Genomic DNA, 22,507 nt, shown 5'->3' with positions numbered 1-22,507 from the left:
GGCAAGCCTCTAGAAGTTAGCGAGTTATTTTGTGTCAGGGAGATGTTTATGATATATTCAGAAGACGAATAACGATAGGCGATTTTTTTGCATGTGTATGTCCTTCCCCATCCGTCTATAGGAGCTGGAAGCAATACGCCTGCTGAAGCAAGCCCACCTAATAATAATAATAAGTATGTTGAAGAACAATAGTTGGACTTGCTGAAGCAAGCCCACCTAATAAGTATGTCGAAGAACAATAGTTGGACTTGCTGAAGCAAGCCCACCTAATAAGTATGTCGAAGAACAATAGTTGGACTTGCTAAAGCAAGCCAACTTACCGGTAATACATATGAGCAAGAACAATGTGAGCAAAACTAGTAATAAAACCAGTAACTAGTAATATTCATAATTAAATATGATGAATAACAATAGTATGTTGCTTTACAAGCACACTATTAACAGATTAAGGAGAAATAATTTTGGGATTTATTTTATGTCACCTCCACCTATCAATTCAGTTCATTTATCTTTTATGGTTATGAAGAGTGGTGGTGCAGGCAACATGCAATCATAGCCACCAGTTATTCAAAATAGATCATCAAATCCCTAAGCAACAAAAGGCAAGCACAGAGAGAAATAACATGTACAATGTATGTGTAAAGCAAAGCATAAAGAGTTTTTATATCAGCCTTGAGTTACTTCCATACTGTATATCTATGGTAACCAATTCTTATGGTATTATTGCTCCATACAAATTACAAAGACCTTGCAAACATATAAATTTGTAAATGCAAGTAACAGTGCTGACTGTTATGGCACAAGAGCGTTCACTGCATGCAACATTTACATGTAAGTGGGGAATTGTAACATATAATTCAGTGTACTATAGCTTCTCATCACTAAGTATTCATTATGGTACATGGGAGAGTGCTTCTCTGCCCCATTTCAAGTCTCTTATAGTTCCGGCCTCTAATGCAATGCATTTAATTAATTGGCGACTATATCCTAATATGCTGCTGAAGGCTACATTCTGCTGTGTGTCACTGTTATTACTTTTCTGTGCTCTCCAGTTATGGAGGGCCAGTGATCATTCAACAAAACACTCATATGCTCACTGACGTCAGCAACATCTCTGGGAGCAGCTGCATCCACACACACACACACACACACACACACACACACACACACACACACACACACACACACACACACACACACACACACACACACACACACACACACCTCTGCCTATCCACTATAAAAAGACCTCTGTCAGCTGTATTACAAGCCTGCCTCCTTTTCTGATTCTGCAATACTCATAAAATCTAGACAGGTGGAGGGAAGGCTGCAAGGACAGCGCCGCAAATCACCACAGACACTTTTATAGAGAACTCTTTTCTACCTCCTTCCCTTTCTTTCTCTTTCTCTCTGTCACACACACATAGCCTCTCTCTCCCTCACCTTTACTTCTTCCTCTTGCCTTTTATTTGACTCACCTCCACATCCATAACTCGCTTTTCTCTGTCTCCCCTTTATCTTCCTTTCAACTTCAAACTCCCATTACAAAGGCAGAAAACATTACACAAGGACAATATTCTTGCTGACTCTCACACTCTATATCTATACTGTAACTCTCTCTTTCTCTCCTACACACATGCGCGCGCACACACACACACACACACACACACACACACACACACACACACACACACACACACACACACACACACACACACACACACACACACAGACACAGTGTGGTCCTGAGAGGGGAGGCTGTAAAAACATGAATAACACTGATACAAGGCAGAGTTGAGATACATTTATTGATTTGAATGCCATAAATGCTAGGTGCTCTCAACATCTCAGCCTCAGATATAGGAGTTGATCAGAGTAGCGAATATGACATAGTGTGTGTGTGTGTGTGTGTGTGTGCGCAGCATATACCTCTGTTCCACTGAAATATTATGTTCCTATGGAAACACATTCTTTGCAAAAAATTGGATGTTCACTGCAGTAGAAATGAACCAGAGGCTAATTTGCCATTTCAATGTTCCTCTGCTCTGCTTGATAATATGGGACTTCGTAACTCCAATGTACTGTCTTCCAGTGGGACTCGAGCTGTCACATTAGGAGAGTAAAAAAGATGTATAATTATCATTATAATGGGAAAGGAATACAGTCACGGTACAGACTGGATGCTTCTCTTAAGTTCCCAGTGTTATGTGGAAATTAGCTCATTTATCAGTCCTATATATGGCCTGCTGTAGTCTCACTGTAGCCATACCTCCAAATAGATAAGCAGATCTGGCTTGGATTGAACTGGATGGAGCAATAGGAGAATGTGCTCGCAATTTCATTGGATGTTACATTCCAAGAATCCTGACATGCCCGTAGAATGGTTGTTTATTGTTATGTATGTCGTCTTTTCTGACCAAGTAGGACTATTTTGCAAAGTTGTTGCCTATGCCAGTTTGCAACATTAAAGAAAATGGAAGATAACCTGTTTTTAGTTTTTAGCTCTGCCTAAGCAAGTCATTTGATTGATTTAACATGTCACTCATTTCAAACGGGTTTCCGCCCCTTTGTAGCTACTTTCTACAAATGATTTCCCCAGGCTTTCCGAACTAGGAACTGTAACCCCAGATAATTTAAGAATGTACACACACACACACACACACACACACACACACACGCACACACACATACAGGCTAAAAGTGAGCAATTCCCCCCGCAGTCCTCCTTCCACCCAATCCCCTTACTCCCATCTCTCTCTCTCTCTCTCTCTCTCTCTCTCTCCCTCTCTCTCTCTCTATCTGTGCTAGCGCAGCTGTGTGTGTGTGTGTGTGTGTGTGTGTGTGTGTGTGTGTGTGTGTTTGTCTGAGATATCCCACGTAGAACATTGTCATCGATGGTCTGATTGTTACTTACATTTTAGTAAAAGCCCATGGAATATGGAAAATGTTCTCTCTTCCCTCTTTTTCGCCCCTTCTTCTTTTTTGTTGATGCATGTGTGTGTGTTAAGTGTGTTTACAAAAATGTTGAGCTGAACAAGGCCAATTAGCCTCTCATAGTTCCTAACATGCATGTTCAGTTCATGTATTACAGTGCCTTGTGATTATTTCTACAGTATTATACAGGGCATGGTAGTGTGTTGCTAATTGGTAATGACCTACATGCAGTGCAGGGATATCTCATTTACAACAAACAAGTGGACACAACCATGCACAGCATGTGCAAAGATATGGACTGCTACTAATGATAAACATTGTATTGTGTCCTTGTATTTTTACAGTTTATATCAAAATATACATCATAGGATATTATTCTGCAAGAAGTTACACCTGTAACTGCACTACTAGGCTACTTGATTTAAGAAAACATAGTTACATTAACAGGTTTTATAACTGAGAAAAGAATACACAATCTTGTAAATGTCAAAAACATGCACAAAATAGAGTATAATAGATGGTTTGTGCGAGTATTGCATTTATACTATGCCTTTACATGAGTGTGCTGGTATTGTTATTGCCTACACTGCTTCAGAGCATACCATGCTGCGTAAGCTATTGAAAACAAATAATGGTTGCTTTACTCTGAAATTACTCACATTTCAGGGATCACAAACCATTGTGTCCCAAAAATGCTGCTACAGTATGTGTATGTGTCTGTGTGTATGCCTATTTCAACATAAAGCTTTATCAGAACGATCTCATCCAGATATGGTCGAAGCAAAAGATTGTAATCACTTTTACAAACACCTTACCAGGTACCATTGTAAGCCTAGATCCTATTCAGTGTACGAGAATGTGTCCTAGTCATCCTACAAATTACTGCTCTATAACCCTTAACAACAGAAAACAATGACACAAAATGCATACGTGCTATAACATCCTTTTACATCTGCCATATATGGGTCTTCAATAAAGGATGACTTCAACAAAAACATACTCTGAGTGAACGTAATAATGAAAACATCAGTTCAGAATGGCAAATGTCGACTGCCAATGCCATACAAAGTAAAATGAAAAGAGACCATTTCTCTCAGATTGTGTTTCTCATTAAGGGAAATTAAACAATTACTCACCTTTTGGGGTGACTTTCCTTGGTGGATTTCAGCATCCCAGTTTGAACCATCCAAAGACTCCAGCATTACAGCCACTGAGCCAGCAAAGCCAGCTGTCAGTTAGCTCAGTGTGGGCATGTGTGAATGGGAAAGTAATATGTATGTGTACAGTGTGTGTGTGTGTGTGTGTGTGTGTGTGTGTGTGTGTGTGTGTGTGTATGTGTGTGAGTGAAGATGGTGTTGGTAGAGTTTTGATGTAAGCGTTTCAGACAGAGTTGATGGCCTCTGTCAGTTTGGTTGAGAGTCTTTGAGTTTGTTTAAATACATACCCACATGCTCCAGCATTGTAGATGATTTCCCAAAGACCCTTTCCTCAGTGAGATATTATCGTCCTCTGTTTTCATGGCTGCTTTCCACCGTCTGTATCCTTCACCCAGAAGGAGTAGCTATTCTTTAATCCAGTTAAGGCAGGGTATTTAAACCACCAATATCATTTCAAGTTTCTTCTGTAAGACTCAGCTTTCCAATTACTTTCACAGTGCACCAGCTCTCCGACTATCTCTCTTCTCTCTCTCTCTCTCTCTCACTCACTCAACCTCCTCCACCACCTCCTGCTCCACTCTCTCTCTCCTCTTGCCCTTTCTCAGCTCTGCTGCCTTATCAGGGCTCAATCACTGGGTCCTAAAGCCTGCTGGTGCATGTGTTTATTGTGTTTGCAATAGTGGGATAAATGAATGTGCATGCTCTCTCTCTCTCCCTGTTGGGGACACTCAGGGTGGCAGACAAAAGCAAAGCATAAAGCAGTGTGTGTGAGTGTGTGTGTGTGTGGGGGGGGCAGGGGGGGCAATAGTGTTGTAGATGAAAGGTTGAGGAGGTAAAAGCTGTGCAGCTCCAGATACAAGGCAGCATGATGCCCCCAGTGAGGGTGACTCCATTGCTATAAGCTTGTTCATGTCCGTGTCACCCTATGACCCACTTACTTTACTGCCACTGGTTTGGCGGAATTAAGATTCATGTTCAAAAATAGACAAAAAGAGAAACGAGGCCTCTGGGAGTCCATTCGGGATAAAGCAGAGATGTGGCTGGACATCGCCAAGCAATAAAATCCACAGGGTTTATGCTGAGTATTTAATGAGGTGCACTGCACTTTTCCAACCCCTTCCCCCCCCCGCCCGTGGTTTAGCCCTTTTGTCTGTTTTTGTGTCTTTACAGCCAGTCAGCATGGCCTATCTGATGCTCCATATGTCTTGTGCTGTCACTGTGACAGCATTTTGGTCCAGTCCATCACTGGGCAGGGATCAATACTGCCTCCATACTCTCTGCACATCCTCTCTCTCTGGGACAGAGCATGCAGGGGAGGGACACTCACAGCCAGCAGAGGAGAGGGGAGAGAGGAGGTCCATGCAAGAATATTGAACATTTTAATGGGCCATAGTAGAAGGACAAAGAAAGACATGACCAAAGACTCTGACCATAATAGAAAATGTGTGTGTGTGTGTGTGTGTGTGTGTGTGTGTGTGTATGTGTGTATGTGCGTACATGTGTTAACACACGTGCACAAATACATCATCATTAACACATATGGAATTAGGGCAGATCAGCTTTTGCCTAAAATAATCCATTGTGACAGTTCAACGAGCAAACACACCTGACTACAACAGACAAATAAGCAATGCTTTCTGCACCCGTTTGTGAAATTTCACAGATACACAGCATACTGCTGTCTGCAAACGTAGAGACTTTTGTGAGATTCACCTGCTCATGAACTCATTCAGTCTTAGGTTTCCTGTATATTCTGGCATCTGTAGATACATTTCCATAATTGTCTGATCTTTGATGATCAGGCTTGGCATCAAATATGTAAACTGTTAGAAGGTTTCCTATTACAGTGAGATTTGAACTGGTATTAACATTAATATATTATTGTAAAGCTCAGAGAATAATTCATCATAACCTTACAGAGAGGCCAGGAAATCCTGCACACACTGGACATCACATCCCTTTATCTATCTCTTGAAACTGAAAATAATAAAACGTTTTATCTTGAGTACCTGCCCTATCTTGTTACTCGTTTCAGTTTCTGGTCAGAGACCAAATAAACTCTTGCGTAGCTACCTCCAAATCACATTGTTCTTACTCACCTTTCAACATTTAAGAAAAGAACACCTAAAGGAAAATCTTTGCCCAAGCAAGGTATTTGATTGGTTTGATGTGTCGTGAGGCGTCACACATTTCATCACATGGAGTTCCACCCCCTTTGTAGTTACTTTTCAAACTAGGAAAGCCTGGTCTCAAAGAGGTCACAAGAAAACAAATGCTGTTTTTTACTCACCATGTTTGATTGAATAGGGTCTGTATGATACAGAATTGCAATGATTTGCAGTTACAACAATCTTGCTGAGTGCAGATGGTGCAAGTCTTGAGATTTTGAGTGAACCCTTTTTCCTGAGGAGGGCAGCGCCAGCACATTCAGCCCATGAATGCCAACCTCAGCAGAGTCTAGACAGCTAGAGAGAGATCTCATTACAGTATTAGCATTGGAGCTAGAGCACTCACACTAGTTCAATATCCAAAACACATCTAATCCCATGCTCTACCACATGATTTGGCAGAGATGGATGACTTTGTAGTCCAAAAACAAATTATTGAAGTATTGAAACATGAATATTGATTGATATAATGACATCAGCCTTGACAGTCCTTGCAGCATGTGCCAGGGGGGGAAATTACATTATAGCTACATAGTGTCTTTCACAGTACATGATACAGTTGATACAGTAATGCCCTGAGTAGCGAAAATCTCAATAGGATATGGAATGTGTTGTTTTTATTATTCCTAAATGACCAACAGGGACATTGATATGTTTGGGAGATGCAGTGTGTTATCCTTGTTACTGAGAAAGGGGCAAACACGATTCTGTTTGTCTGCCAACTACTTGCAAATGCGAAATGCAAATGTAGAGGCTAAAATCTCCTTTCTATGCTAAACAAAGCTCATGATGGCTGATTTGTGTGTGCTGCAGTGTTGCTGGAGAACATACATCAACCTTGGAAAAGATGCAGTCTGTGTACTCTTTCTCTCCCAGAAAGGCAATACACAGATAAAGTCAGGGCTCATCACTCTTTCATTTTTCCAAGAATGTTCTTGCTCCATTCTTTGACTTGGGAGGGCTGAATTATTTATCTTACATGGTAAAGGGATAAAAGGACAATGAAAATGTGGAGAAGCTCTGCCTATCTCTCACAGAGGTGAGACACGCGCACACACACACACACACCAGGCACGTACACACACACACCAGGCACATACACACACACACACACACACCAGGCATGTACACACACACACCAGGCACGTACACACACACACCAGGCACGTACACACACACACACCAGGCACGTACACACACACACCAGGCACGTACACACACTGTAATGGAGGATCATTAGAAATGCCTCACCAAGTACTATCTAATATTCTATCTAAGCTACTTACAGAATGTTTTTTCTTGCTGTGCAGCTGAATTAAACCTGGATGTACAATGTGAGAGTAGCATCATATTATTATTATATATGACATCATTGATATCGAGATATTATCAATATGCCATTGACAGAATGGAGAAGGGTTTTGGAGGAGAGCAAGGGAAATAGAGATAGAGAGAGAAGGTGAGGGGGTTGATGAGTGAGTGAGTGATTGAGTGTGAGGTTGAGAGAGAAAAATGAAGTTAAGCAGAAGATTGACCACACTATGAGTGACAGTCCTGTCCACTTTATTGATGCGATGCCACCAGAGACTGGTGTTGGGTTATCTGACTGCTTCAGGAACCTCTGCTCAAATTGAACCAAAGTTACTAAGGAATATTCTATTTTCATATATCTCTCTAGCATGGTCATGCCCCCAGAAAACTGACATTGCATTAATATAGTTTTTTTTATTTGTATTAATAATAATAATAATGCATTTTATTTGGAGGCGCCTTTCAGGTCACCCAAGGTCACCTTACAGAAGAGAAGTAAAAGCAAAAGCATGACATCAATCATTAAAAACAAAACAAACAACACATTAAGATAAAAACAAGTGAAGTGCAGAGTGTCCAATTTATAGATAGTATGCCAGTTTGAACAGGTGGGTTTTGAGTTGGGACTTGAATGTTGTGATGGAGTCTGACTGTCTTATGTGTGGGGGGAGAGAATTCCAGAGCTTGGGTGCTGAGCAGCTGAAGGCTCGGGCACCCATGGTGCTGAAGCATGACGTGGGGATGGTTAGCAGTCCAGCAGAGGTTGAGCGAAGGGAGCGGGAGGGAGTGTATTCATGGAGGAGGTCACGGAGGTAAGTGGGGGCTAGATTGTGGAGGGATTTGTAGGTGAGGAGAAGGTTTTTGTACTGGATGCGGTAATGTACCGGGAGCCAGTGAAGTTGGATGAGGACAGGGGTGATGTGGTCAGATGATTTAGTGCGGGTGATGATCCGGGCGGCCGAGTTCTGAATGATCTGCAGTCTGTTGACGAGTTTGGTGGGGAGTCCGGTAAGGAGGGCATTACAGTAGTCAATGCGTGGTGTAACAAGTGAGTTGACCAGGATTTCAGTGCTGGATTGGGTCAGTGATGGGCGGAGTCTGGAGATGTTGCGGAGGTGGAAGAATGCAGTCCGGGTGATGTTCTGAATATGGGAAGTAAATGACAAGGTATTGGTTGTATAATTGTGGGACGTTAAACCAAAACATTCCATAGACATGTGAATTAGGATGTGGTAATACTGTCTCATAGTTATTTTAGGATCTTTGAGAAAGTGTCACTGAGGTAATGTCTTATACCAAATGTCAACCAGACATCTACATTAAGTTTGCAATACATTGTCATGTTAACGTCTCAGAGATGTCAGTTTTAATATTAGTACCCACTGTTCCACTTAGATTTTGTTGTGGTGTATTCTTAGAAACATCATATTAACATGTGACAAAGGTTGCCTTCAGATTATTGAATTGTAGTTGTAAGCAATCATTGAGGGTATATCCCCATGCAAACATTCACCACACAGACCAAATCTTATGTTGGTAAAATATTGGTATCCAGATCTAAATGAAAGCTCTGTTTGGATGTGAGTTATAAACTTTGCCTCTGTTACACTTTCAGTCAAATCTATTCTAGTTAATAAATTGGCAGAGAATAATATTGATCATGCAATGGCTACCATATACAGTATGTACTGTACAGTATATAGTAAGAAAATGTAGACCACAGATGAATATCTATACAATAACATTATTTGCACTGTTAGTAACATGACCGCACATTAATTGAAGTACGATAAAGGGAATTCAATGAACACTTAAATTTGATCTATGCATGTTACACTGGAATTTAACCCCTGTCTCCCATATACTTGACAACTTTATTAGTCACTGAGCTATGAAAAGTTTGAGGTGTGCGAATATTCCAATTGTGTATTTAGCACTCATGGCATGAGAGAATAGGTAATTTTCTTGTTATGTTCTCTTTTTACCGGGAGAATATGAGGGGGTGAAATTCATAGAAATTAAAATGAAACAAGCATGTTTTAAATCAAACTATTAACTGAAGTATATTGTTTTGAATGAACAAATGCTCAGCTTTCAAATACCAGTTAAGTGATATAAACACGATCAAATTGATGAGAAGCCTTAAGTGGACTGAAATGCATACCTCTCATGTAACTGTTGTTGAAGCGGAATTTTACTCTGTAATCCAGTGGATTTATTGTATTCATTATTCAATAGTTGACACATTCACAAAAAATCGAGTTTTAAAACGACCTTTGAGTCAAGGTATGTGTCTGCGTATTCAGGTCTTGAAGCCTTCATTCAAGCACTGTGAGTTTTATATGAACTGTGACTTTCATATGAATGGTAGTCCAACTTGTCAATCATATAGACCTGTCCATGCATCGACTATCTCACTGCTCGATGTTGGAGTCTAGATTTCCCCAGCCAATCTGGAATTCGAGGCAGTACATAAGTGGTTTGAAGATATTAGAGGAAACTGTTACGGTCAGAGCTAAGGAACCCAAGCGCAGGACACAGAGACAGGACACGTATATAAAAGGATCGGGTTTTAATGAGGGAATAGGGGAAAACTGAGTAGAAGGGTGGAATGGCAAGCAGGGTAGGGTAGCAGGGCAGGCAGGACAGGTAGACAGGCAGACAGGGCAGGTAGGCAGGACAAGTAGACAGGCAGACTGGGCAGGCAGGGGAGGTAGGACAGGTAGACAGGTAGAATAGGCAGACGAGCAGGCAGGCTGGCAAGCAGGTAGGCAGGCAGGCAGAAACCGGGAAGTGGTCCTGTAGCACAGAGCGTGGTTAGACAAATACTTAGACAAAGAGAATCTACAGAGAACTAAGCACTGCAAAGCTGCCGAGAGCGAAACTAACGTGAAAAGACAACAAACGAGATGATAAGGTGAACTGGATGGCTGGAGCCTGGAGCCACGCCCACACACAAACACACACAGACAAACAGACAGACAGGGGAGAGGGAGAGAGACTGGCACAAGCTAGGTGGAAGTGGAGGGTGTGACAATTACATGCGATGTAGCACCAATCAGCTAGTAGAACATCTTGGTATGTCTACTTGGAGAGTCCAGTTAATATTTAGGTAACCTCATCCCCAGGTTAAGCCTGGAATATCAACCACTCAAAATTGACCTAAGTGAGAGTGGCAATAGAATTCTATGGGAGTGACCTTACTGAGTAAAGTATCATTTAATTTTAGCGAATCACACTACTGCAAATGAATCACTCCACCCTTAAAATCTAGATGTATTTAGCCAACAGGTGTTTTCCAAGCCAAACTTGTCTAGAATACATCCACAAAAGGATTATCTGACAAATTGTTATCTTTGTCAAAAACAGCTTCGACACATCACACAGGAGTGCACATCACACATGTGCAGTAGGGTAAACCAGCTGGCTAGCTAAACTTGCTAGTTTTCATCCTCATTGCCCAACTTAATAAATACTGTACTCTCAACTTCAAAACTAATTTGCTAGTCATACAATCATGTAACAAAAAATTCACAGAAAAGAAACTTGAAAATGATTTATAGTTTATTGTTTTGTTGAATAGTCATGACTGGTTTAAGCCTGAAAAGTTTATCTGTCCCATTGTAACCATGGTAATGTCTGCAATTGAATTCCAGATTCAGGCTTTGCCTGAACTACCTGTCTTATAAATTGTGGAATGATTCCATTGTCTTACGACAGATAGAGCGACTTCGTCCACACTGATCTGTCTGATAACTCGCAAGCAATTATGGTAAGAATAAAAGGTAGCCCAGCTACAATATGCATCATGACTATTCAACAAAACAATAAATCAAGTGTTTTTTTAAGTTTCTTTCCAGCAAATGTTTTAATTACATGGTTGTATGACTAGCAAAGGAGTTTTGAAGTTGAGTGTGCAGTATTTATTACATTTGGCAATGAGGACGAAAACTAGCATAGATTGGTTAGCTAGCCAGCTGGTTTAGACAGTCACCTTTCATACGAAACGAAACAGGTGCTCATCAAACTTCTGTGCATACAAAACAGTGCATATAAGTGCCTCTAGAAGTACCCATTTACAGTTTAAATTGAGTTTTGATAGTTTGTAAAGTAGGTTGTAATGCTACTGAATTTCTTTTCAGTGGCATTACAACCTACTTTTAAAGTAAAGTTCACATAACATTAAGTCAACGTTAACCGTCATATTACATTGTCTAATAAACTGGAAATTCCATCCAACATCTGACTGAACAACAATCATAAGTCCAACATTGCAACAGCTACAGTATTGTTTTTTGTTTTTTTACGTTAAAAAAACAATACTCTCACAACCATTGTACACTATTAGTTTGGTTAGTTTTTTAAAGTTGCACAACTGTGACACAATGAAAAATGCCCATGGGGTGGTATCACCACAATCTACACTCTCATTTGGGCAGTGAGATTGAGCTGACATTACATTCATTCATCCTATCAGCGCTCATTTCAGCTCTGTTGCGACTGACTCAGAGTGTCACGGCTCCGTGAGCAGTGGGCTACTTATCAACCAGGGACAAAGCTAGGTGTGTGTGTATCCAGGTGTTATTCACCTCCTCCTCACACACACACACACACACACACACACACACACACACACACACACACACACACACACACACACACACACACACACACACACACACACACACACACACACACACACACACACACTCAAATATACTGTGCTGTATATCAAACACACTTGACTGGAGGTGTGGAACTCTCAGTTAGTGTGTTTCATAATCCTATCAGAACAATAGGAACTCAAATGAATGGGACAATGGGCTGTGTTGGTGATGTAACATGCTTCAGAGAAACAAAGGATAATATGCTATTAGCAGGGGTCACCATTGTAAATTATGTTATTACACAACTCTCCTCCACACTTGTCAGAATTTGTCCCAGATGCAGCAACTTTTCCCACTTCCTTCTTTTAATCATTAACCTTAAATTGAACAAAAACATCACCTTGTTAGAAACATGTGAAAGGGACAGCGGAACTACTGATCTGATTGGACAGCAAAAAAATAAAAGCATCTATTCTAGTTCTACACAAACACACACACACACACATTCCAGATTTGAGAGTTTCTGCAGGATTTTGATGACTGTGAGAAAATAGGGGTAAATAATTAAATAAATGCTGAAGTGGCCGTTTAAGGGGATTAGATGTACAAAGCCAGAGCCTCTATGAAGCAAGAGCTGGAGCTAAACCCTTCAGCCTCTGATGTAGAGAGAGAGAGGCGGTGAGGGGGGGGGGGTTGCTCAGGCTCTTTCGCAATTAAAGTGATTAATACCCTGAGCCAAGGAGTGATGGGGGGAGGGGGGTCAGTTAATGGAGCCAGATTAAGAATAATTGCCACTCGGCAGAGTTTGCCTGCAGAGGTTTGAGAACACAGAGGAGAGGGAGAGAAAGAGAAAGAGACAGAGAGAATGTAGGGATGGGGATTCACACAAAGACCTGATACCCAGAGAGGATGTGGATGTATTGCAAGAGAGGGAGGGAGGGAAAAGGAGAAGGACAGGGAGAGATATGAGGATGGCAAGGAGGAGAAGGAAGAACAGAGTGACAGAGCAATTTAAAGAGGGGGGCAACTAAAGGCACTCGTGGAGCCTTTCAAATCCTTTCCCTCTTTTTTTTTCCAGATCCATTCTGGCGTTTGTCCTTGAAACATTTCCTGAGAGCAAAGCTGGTACTTTACGACTTGTATAGGATATCCACTCAGTGCTCATCACATCCCCATGACATCATCAGTGTGAACACTAACTTTGGGCTGGACTGAGAGGACAGAGCGAGGAGGCGTGAGGGGGCAAAGGGAATGAGAACATTATGCAGTGGGAGGAACAGGAGAGGAGAGAGAGAGCTTAAGTGAAAAGGTTCCCCACGAGAGAGAAGGGGTGGGGGCAATGTTCCCTCTAAGCTGCGCGCCTGTGCAATCGCGCACTGCTCGCACATTCTCAGCGCACAAGAAAATCTATGCAGCGCATAAAATAAAATTCACCATAAACGTATTAATTAATATCTAATATTAGACCTAATCTAATCTAATTAATTAGACCAATAATGTGTTTTTTGTACCATTTTTCAATGTAACACAGTGAGTGACAGGTGTCCAGCCAATGATACGATACGGTTTACTTACGCTACGCAGCCAATCATAGCATTGATAGTGCTTGCATATGTGCCCTGCCCATACGCACCATGCAGGTTAGCTAGCTAACAACAATGCGGCGGAGTTAACCCATTTGTGCCGGATGCTGCGCTACGCAGCATTGCATCTACCGCCGGTTGCTGCGTTACGCACATTTGAATTTGCCGCCAGTTGCTGCGTAGCGCAGCATATTTGTGCTACATTTCAAGCTTCCAGTGCAGATTGTGAAAGAGGATTTAGTTTAATGAATCATATCAAAACAGCATCCAGAAATCGTCTTGAAGTGGCACATTTGGACCAGCTGATGCGCATAAAGTCAAAGCAAGAAGCAGACGAAGCCATCAACCTGGACAAAGTGTACAACCATTGAAGTGAGAAGGACAGACGTGAAAAATAAGGTAAAATTAAAGTCAAAATGTGTGCATATTCTAGTGACATTTAAGATTTTTTATTTATGGATATTAATCATTAAATGCTGTTACTACTAGATAATTTATGGGTAGTAGAAATGCTAATAAAAAAACTGTGTAATTAGATATTTTACAGACAAAGAGTTACAAGAATTTACACTGTATCACAAGCTACAGCACATGTCATTGAGCAAAATGTGAATGTTTTAATGTGAACAAAATGTTATGTCTGAAAGGTGTATATGTCTCATTTTTTTCCAGAACAGGACCCTCAGCCAGGCCACAACTGGACCACAGCCAGGCCAAAGCAGGACTCTTCCCATGGCCAAAGCAGGACTCTCACATATAACATATAACATACTATACATCTCATGAACAACAAGATTTTTGTCTTTTTCATTTTAAGTGGGCCAAATCGCTTATATTAAAAGTAAACTAATGAAAATTGCTGCTGTAATTTGATTATTTGAATAAGCCATATAACTTGCTATGATCCACGGTTTTGAACAGGTGTGATACTGGTGTGTGGCCACAGCGTGCACATCTGATGTTGCTCACAGTGGTCCTCAGTGTGCTCAGGGAGCTTGTGTATATGCCCAGACACATGAAAAATTAGAGGGAACATTGGGTGGGGGGAGGAGAGGAGCAGCGATAGGGAGCTGTTTGTCACTCTGATCTGTATCAGGGGAAGAAGAAAGGTGTGGAGGTAGGAGCAGGGGCAGATGAAAAAATGCGGTAGGAGAATAGTACAAAGGGGAGTTTTGGTGCCGGGGTTGGAGGGGTGGGGAGTACTGAGAGGGGACAGTGGGGTCTTTACTGATGTGCTCCTCGCTTAGCCTGTACTGACAGACTTGTCGTCCTGAAGGCCTGAATGATTTATTAAAGGAAGGAGTGGCAGAGGAGAGGGCAGCCAGGCGAGGTCTGATTAACTAGGGGAGGGAGGGAGGACAAGCACTCCTCTATTATTCATTACTCCAGAGGAGTAGGGAGTGGGTGCATGGCTGGAATAGAAGAGGAGAAGAGGAGGAAAGAAGGAGAGGAGGAGTTATTTTTGTATATGCCATTCTTTGTTTCTCTGTCCTTACAGGGTGTCCTCAATAACTGGTTCACAGGCCTCAATATATACAGTACATGTACACTGTAGGTTCTGTATTCTGCCATGGATATGCACCCCTACATATCCAACTGTATCACACACACACATGCACATGCACATGCACAGGCACAGGCACAGGCACAGGCACAGGCACAGGCACAGGCACACGCACACGCACACGCACACGCACACGCACACACACACTCCTTGGGTCTCCCTTCGTTTCCAACAGCCCTTTGAGGCAGTTAGCTGGCTGACATTTACCTACTGTACTGCCTGATAGTTGCTGTGGGAGTCATGGACGGTGCTGTCATGCCAAAGCAGAGGCTGTATACAGTATAATTGTATGTGTCGCCCAATGGTCCTTACACCAGCACAGGGCCACTACACACACAATCCAGGCTCCCTCTTTGCTGTTTTGTTGTTCTTAAATAATTGAGCAATTCTCTTGTTGAGATCACATTAGGAAATATTTCCCTGCCATCTGACAGAACCAATCTCCTCAACTGTTATTAAAGAGAAGGGCATCTTTAATACTTAAAAGGCAAACATACAACATTTATGACCGCTGGGTCCGCTGCTCACCAACTGAAGAGAGGGGCATCATATCCCAGAGTCATATCTGCAGCACTGTGTGTATGTGTGGTGTGTGTGTGTGCGTGCCTGCATGCATGCATGTTCATTTGCACGCATGTACTTTTTCATGAAAACAAATAAAACTGCAAGAAAATATTTTGAATTATTTTTCTGAGATTGTTTTTCCAATAACCTCAAGCTTTAACCAGTTTAATTGATCATAGATTTTTCTATTCCCTGTCAGCTCTGCTGTAGTGGAGGGTATTTGAAATGGCAGAGCAGTTTATGGATTATCCCTGCATTCAAGTGACAGGTATCCCATCACAAAAATATTGCACAGAGCTTTCAGATATTCCTTTCTCCTTGCTCACTCTTTATTTCTCCTCCTATCTTTCTTTGTCTCAGTCATCCTACTTTGCTGCAATGTCTTTCCAATTCAACTGTGTTGCTTCTTCAAGCCATTTTATTCAAGCCATAAGCCCATCTGTTCTGAGTGTTTTATTTATTTATTTGACTTCAGCGGTTGAAGGCATGTTGGAAGTAGGCCGGCCTGTCGTGTAGCTGGGCTGTCAAGCTCTGATGGGCCAAAACTGCTAGCTCCGATAATGGCCAACTCATCTAAAGTCATTCGGTGTATGTGAGTGGGAGAGAGAGGGGGGGGGGTGGAATTGAAAGTGGTGGAAAGAATGAGAATGGGAGAGATACAAAATAAAATGTACAAAGATTGTGCAGACAAGCTCTGCGCTGTTGAATGAGCATGCTGCGTGCTTCTCCGACCTGAACACCCTGGCCGTGGTCCACGTCAATACCAGTTAATTTTGTCCCATCTTGGTAATAATGGGGTTTCAATGAGGCATCAAATGAGTTCTGCTTGCACAGAAATGCTATTCAGCACAATCTCTGACTGCTGTTGCTGACTGGCGTAAACACAATTCCTACATCAACACTACACACTGACAAGGAGCAATGAACACTGAGGGAGCCCTTTTGTGTGTGTGTGTGTGTGTGTGTGTGTGTGTGTGTGTGTGTGTGTGTGTGTGTGTGTGTGTGTGTGTGTGTGTGTGTGTGTACCCACCCGTGCCTTCAAATTGTTCGCTTTTTGGTGGCATAGCTGGTTTCCATCAGGTATTTTGGTGATGGTCACATGTGTTGACAGTACACAGGTTCGAGACTTGTGTGAGCTCAGAGTGGGAGGAACCAAAACTGTTTGCAACAGGGTGAAGCCTGTTACATTGGTGCTGTGACCCGGGTCTGCAGTTGTGCTCAGCTCAACGACTGGGGTCGCTGTGGTGTCGTGAGTTTAGAGGGGTGTGCATAACCAAATTGAGATTGTAAACTCAAAGTCTAAAATAGCCCCATCCGCGCCATCGAATTGCTAGCTTTTCAGGTGCTTTCAAGCTTTCTCTGACACCACTAGGACAATTTGATGAAATGAGGGTGTATGATGGTTGTTTCCATACGTTTACGAATTACACTGTTTGGCCCAATTTGATGAAACTACAGTGAAAGATGTGTCTTGCCATAGAGATAGTTTAAGAGTTTAGGTGACGTTATCAAACATGTCATAATAGGGTGCTAAATTGAGAGCTAGGAGTATAGCCCAATGCAGTAGGCATACAGCCTAACGAATTGGGAATAATATTTTGAGACATCAAATCAAAGCTATAAGAAGCAAGACTGATAATGACATCAATAAGCACTACAGGTCCGGTAACTTCAGTCTGGATTCAACTGCACTAGTAGGCCTTAGCCTAACGAATTGGAAAAAAAACCAAGTGTCATCTAATGGTGGGTATACAGTATATTTTGAGAAATCTACGCAAGCTGTAGAGCTAGCCTGATGGAATTTTGGCTTGCAGATATTTTGTCTCGCTATTGGTGAAAATGTTGTTGAATTAAGGCGTCTTATTCAATACAGAGTTAGTATGTTAGTAGCTATTGGCACCAAGATTTTCTCTTTGGTCTAGAGGTGTTTTGCTTCTTTTACATGTTCTCCTTCACTCTTGTATATAGGGCCACTACATCTTTGTGGGGGAAGGCATGTTTACTGTGCAATCATTGCACATCATTGTTACGTTGGATGCAGGGTGTCGTCCGACATGCGCCAGTCCTGCTGTGTTGACTTGCAGCTCTTCTATTTGTTTTGGTGGTCCTAACAACATTGGTCAGAGCATAGTGCGATGTTATCCTGTTCAAGGCGCCTGGACGCTGGCCTGACAATGCCTTTCCCCCTTTCAGCTATGGTTAGACTGGTTAGTTTCTAGACTAAGGCGTTGCGTCCCATGTGTCCTAGGCTGCTCTATACACATGAATGGGGCAGCAAAGACAAAGTACTACAGCCTCCTAAGGCTCAAATGGCAGCTGTCAGCTGTCTGTCAGCTGCGGGCATGACTCTGCAGTTTAATTGTTCGGGAAGTCTTCAGTTAGTCTCAAGGGATTAAGGAAACCCAAGTTAGCAATGATACAAGTCTTTGACTCTTCTAGTGAACAGCTGGTGTTTTTACATTTACATTTATGGCATTTAGCAGACGCCTTTATCCAAAGCGACTTACAACAAATATATTTGTTTAAATAAGTGAATCATCTATCCATCAGTCAACATAAGATAAAGTAATCAATGCTCAGACCAGGGGCAATAGGCAGTCACAATAATATTATTATTATCATTATTATTTTTATTATTATTTTTATTTATTTATTTATTTTTAACAGGAGAGAAACTTGTACAGGGGGGTAGTGGGAATGTAGAGGTCTTTAGGGGGGACCGTTAAGAAATTGAAGAGATGGGTCTTCAATTTACGGCGGAAGATTGGTAGTGACTCTGCAGTCATGACAGCAGTGGGAAGCTCGTTCCACCAGTGGGGCGCCAGGACGGTGAAAACCTGTGACCGAGTAGTGCGGCTGCTGCATCCACATAGAGGCGGCGGTGCCAGGCAGCCAGCCGAGGTAGAAGAGCGGAGTGATCGGGCAGGGGTTTGGGGGCTGACCATTGCTTGCAAGTAGGGAGGGGCTGTTCTCTTTGCCGCCCGGTAGGCAAGCACCAGGGTCTTGAATCTGATGTGAGCTGCTACTGGGAGCCAGTGAAGGGTGCAGAGATACAACCAAAAAACAATGTTAATACAATGTCTGTTTTTCAAAAATGTCCATGGGGCTTAATTATTCACCTCAAATCAAAAACAATGCAAAAGAGTGTGTGTGTGAGAGACAGATTGAGAGAGAGAGACACACACAGACACACAGAGAGAGAAAGTATGTGTCATTCTCAAATAGAAGAGAGAAAAAGAAAATACACTAACTTTCAAGATAAATTACATTTATAAAGAGAAAGAGACAAATGTTTTTGGATTAGGCTAATGAGATCATAGCATCCACAAAAAAAGGATGAAATTCAACGAACCTCAGCAAATACATTTTCATAAGGTTTGATGCTTTATGCTTGTGATTCAACAGTAATTGTGGTTTTGTATGAGTGTTTATATCGGGGCTTAAGTTATATTTGACTAGGCACTGCCACCTGCTGGTTATTAAGGGCTTAAGGGCCTTGCACAAGCAGAGAATGTTTGAGGCAATCCATACTCACTGTCACCTGGTAGGGTTTAATAACCAGCTGTGCCAAGTTATCACAAAGCATGCTAGAAAAAAGCAAGACAGAACAAAGACCAATTACTTTGCTTTAATTAATATTATAATTTTACAGTGTTAAACATGTTAATCAAAACACTGTTGTGCTCAAGTGTGAAGTCTCATACATCCATGATCTGGCACTAATCGGCACATAAAAAAACAAACAACTCACTCATATACATATTCATAGACATGTGAACACACACAGACAACTCCATAACTCACAATTCTTAAATGTCAATGTCATGGACAAACCTATTTGTCAAAATCTGATGAAGACCAATAAAAAAAAGGTTTTTGGACTTGTACATATAACACTAACATCATTAGTACATTTGAAGACAGACAGAAACAAATGAACGATAGTGTTCAGAAAAACAAATGAATGACAGTGACATACTGAGATGTTGTTATAGTTAATTTCTAAAGCTTCACAAATTACAGATACAAATTAAGTCTAATGTGAAAATGTGTCCCCTACACAACCCATCTAGTGCCTGTGTGTCAGGACTGGTTGGTACAGTACACTCTTAAACAAGTAAGGACAAAAGCAATACTGACAGATGCTACTCCTCCCAGTGCTTCACAACAGTCAGCAATGAATGCTAATACTGGACAGCCCAAAATACCGGTGCTTTTATACCACTATGGAAAAACATTTGAATTATATCCCATTTAAACAATTCTCCTGTGAATCAGAAAACAATCAACTTGTCAAACAATAAACCACATGCCAGTTTGAGGATACCATGGCCTCGAAAGAAGACAAAAATACTTATCTGTTACAAAACCTATACAGTTTTTTATCCTGCTCCTCATCCAAGCGGGTTTAGCAGAGCGATTTGGGTCGAACCTTTGGGAAAAGCTGCAGAAGAAAATAAGAGACTTCTGGCAAAAATATTCAACACCAATCAATAGTAGAGCTAAAATGATTGTGTCACAACATGAACAATCCAGTAACAGCTTCCTTGCCAGCCTCTTACCCCAAAGTAGTTGTTGGGGACAAAGCCCTCTCTGCCACAGAGTGATGCCCACCACCAGTCCACACCCTCAGGCTTCTGCAGGATGGTCACCATGTCCCCCTCCCTGAAGCTCAGCTCATCTGCAGCCTGGGCAGGGTACCCCCACAGGGCATACAGCACCCCGCTATTCTCTACACCCATGGCCTCCTCCACACCTGATACCACACAAAACATAGTACACACTTAACCAGGCTGTTCTATGCTCTGGTGGCTTATTCTGTGTGTTTTGTTATGTGATTTAATACATTCTGTGTGGTGTGGTGTGGTGCTGAGCTCTCTCTCGCTCTGTGCGTGTGTGTGTGTGTGTGTGTGTGTGTGTATATATATATATATATATATATATATATATATATATATATATATGTATATGTATATATATATATATATTGTGTGCATCCTTACCCTTCAGGAAGCTTTCACACTCCTCAAACCCCATAGCATAAGGATCACATTTCTGTGAGGCTGTGGCTCCGTCACTCTCTGTCACTGCCATGACGGCAGCACCATTCCTCACAAGGAACTCACACAGCGGACGGTCATTACAGGAGGCTGCACAGTGCAGGGGCGTCCTGGCATGAGAGTGGAGACCAGGCCTCAGAGACACAACTAGTCTATACTACATACCAGACCTGTGTCCAAAAGTAGTTCATATACTTTTAAATACTTTGAGAGATTGCTTGAGCTTGACTGGAATGACAAATGGGCTGGGTTTGCAAATACTATTTGAACCCAGGTCTGAATCTGATGAGACATAACACAACAATATCTGCCAAAACACAAAACGACACAGCATGTCAAAAAATATGGACAGCAACACAACACACAGGGACAGTGAGACAACACAGAACAGATGGATGACAGAGATGGACAGATAAAGAGGGTAAATCAAATATGAGGAAGAAATCTACCAGCCATGACTGTCTGGAGCGCTGACATTGGCTCCAATGCGGACCAGGAAGTCCACCACGGTGTAGTGCCCTCCACAGATGGCATTGTGGAGGGCAGTGATGCCCTCGTCATTTGGCTGGCTGGGGTCACTCATCTGCCAGAACACACACAGATTACTGATGTTATTGTCATATCCAGCGTGCGCACGCACACGCACACACACACACACACACACACACACACACACACACACACACACACACACACACACACACACACACACACACACAGACACACACACACAGACACACAGACACACAGACACACACACACACACACACACACACACACACACACACACACACACACACACACACACACCTCCTGCACTGCCCTCTGCACTGTGTCCAATTCTCCCAGCAGAGAGCCGTCCAGCAGCAAGACCAGCGGGCTAAGCCGAGCACGTCTCCCAGAGCTTTTAAACTCCCTACTGGGGCTCCGCAGTATAGACTGGTGACCCTGAGAGGATGCAATATTATGTTGATTTAATATTCTACCTTTACCAAGAATGGTGGCTCAAATGTAATTTCAGATTCATATACAAATTCATGTCATGTGAACCTACCCTTAGGTCTAGTGAGAGTGACGTGTGTGTGAGAGGGGCTGAGACAGGGGAGGGAGGTATGGAGCTCTCCTCTCCCTCTGAGGAGCTGCTGGTCTCGTTCCCCAGCTCGCCCTTGTGGTGGTGGCCTTTCCTGCGGAACAGCTTGTTAATGATCTGCTTGTACTGGTTGGGCTGGAGGACGGCAGCCTTCTTTAGGGGCTGGGACTGGTCCACTGAGCCCCGTCTCTTTAGGGCCCGGGGGATGTCAGCCCGGAGGCGGAGCAGCTCCTCGAGGTTGTGGTTCTGCTGGCTCTGCGGTGCCACCACGGGCTGCAGCCGGGTGGGACTGAGAGGACGAGGGGCGGCTGCCTGCTTTCTGTCTCCTCTCTCTTTCTCTCTTCCCCTCTCTGAGATAGGTGACTCAGAAACAGCAGGACCATGCTGCAGGTCCAGCTCAGCATCCACGTCTCCAGGTTTCAGCACTGTGGACATGAACACACACACACACACACACACACACAAGTAA

General features: G+C 42.4%; 2 protein-coding genes across 2 annotated transcripts in view; both read right to left on the bottom strand.

Annotated features, from left to right (window-relative positions):
- Positions 1-7,805: 7,805 nt before the first annotated feature.
- Positions 7,806-19,550, bottom strand: LOC310823229 (uncharacterized protein). The gene is made up of 2 exons (XM_083696019.1): positions 19,424-19,550; positions 7,806-8,712 (listed from the first exon to the last, which is right to left on the bottom strand). The coding sequence occupies exons 1-2, from the start codon at positions 19,472-19,474 to the stop codon at positions 8,152-8,154; spliced, it is 612 nt and encodes a 203-aa protein (XP_083552145.1). The 5' UTR covers positions 19,475-19,550; the 3' UTR covers positions 7,806-8,151.
- Positions 19,501-22,507, bottom strand: part of ppp1r13l (protein phosphatase 1, regulatory subunit 13 like) — a 13,237-nt gene continuing 10,230 nt past the window's right edge. Inside the window, exons 5-10 of the mRNA XM_083694673.1 lie at positions 22,003-22,463; positions 21,759-21,896; positions 21,398-21,531; positions 20,892-21,058; positions 20,451-20,644; positions 19,501-20,332 (exon numbers count right to left, since the gene is read on the bottom strand). Of these exons, the coding sequence (XP_083550799.1) occupies positions 20,297-20,332; positions 20,451-20,644; positions 20,892-21,058; positions 21,398-21,531; positions 21,759-21,896; positions 22,003-22,463 (1,130 nt within the window). The 3' untranslated portion in view covers positions 19,501-20,296. The remainder of the gene's footprint in view (positions 20,333-20,450; positions 20,645-20,891; positions 21,059-21,397; positions 21,532-21,758; positions 21,897-22,002; positions 22,464-22,507) is intronic.

This window comes from Argentina silus (genome assembly GCF_951799395.1).
Source record: "Argentina silus genome assembly, chromosome: X".
Classification (NCBI taxonomy): Eukaryota; Metazoa; Chordata; class Actinopteri; order Argentiniformes; family Argentinidae; genus Argentina; species Argentina silus.
Note: the sequence above shows the minus strand (reverse complement) of the source record. Positions and strands in the feature narration are given on the sequence as shown.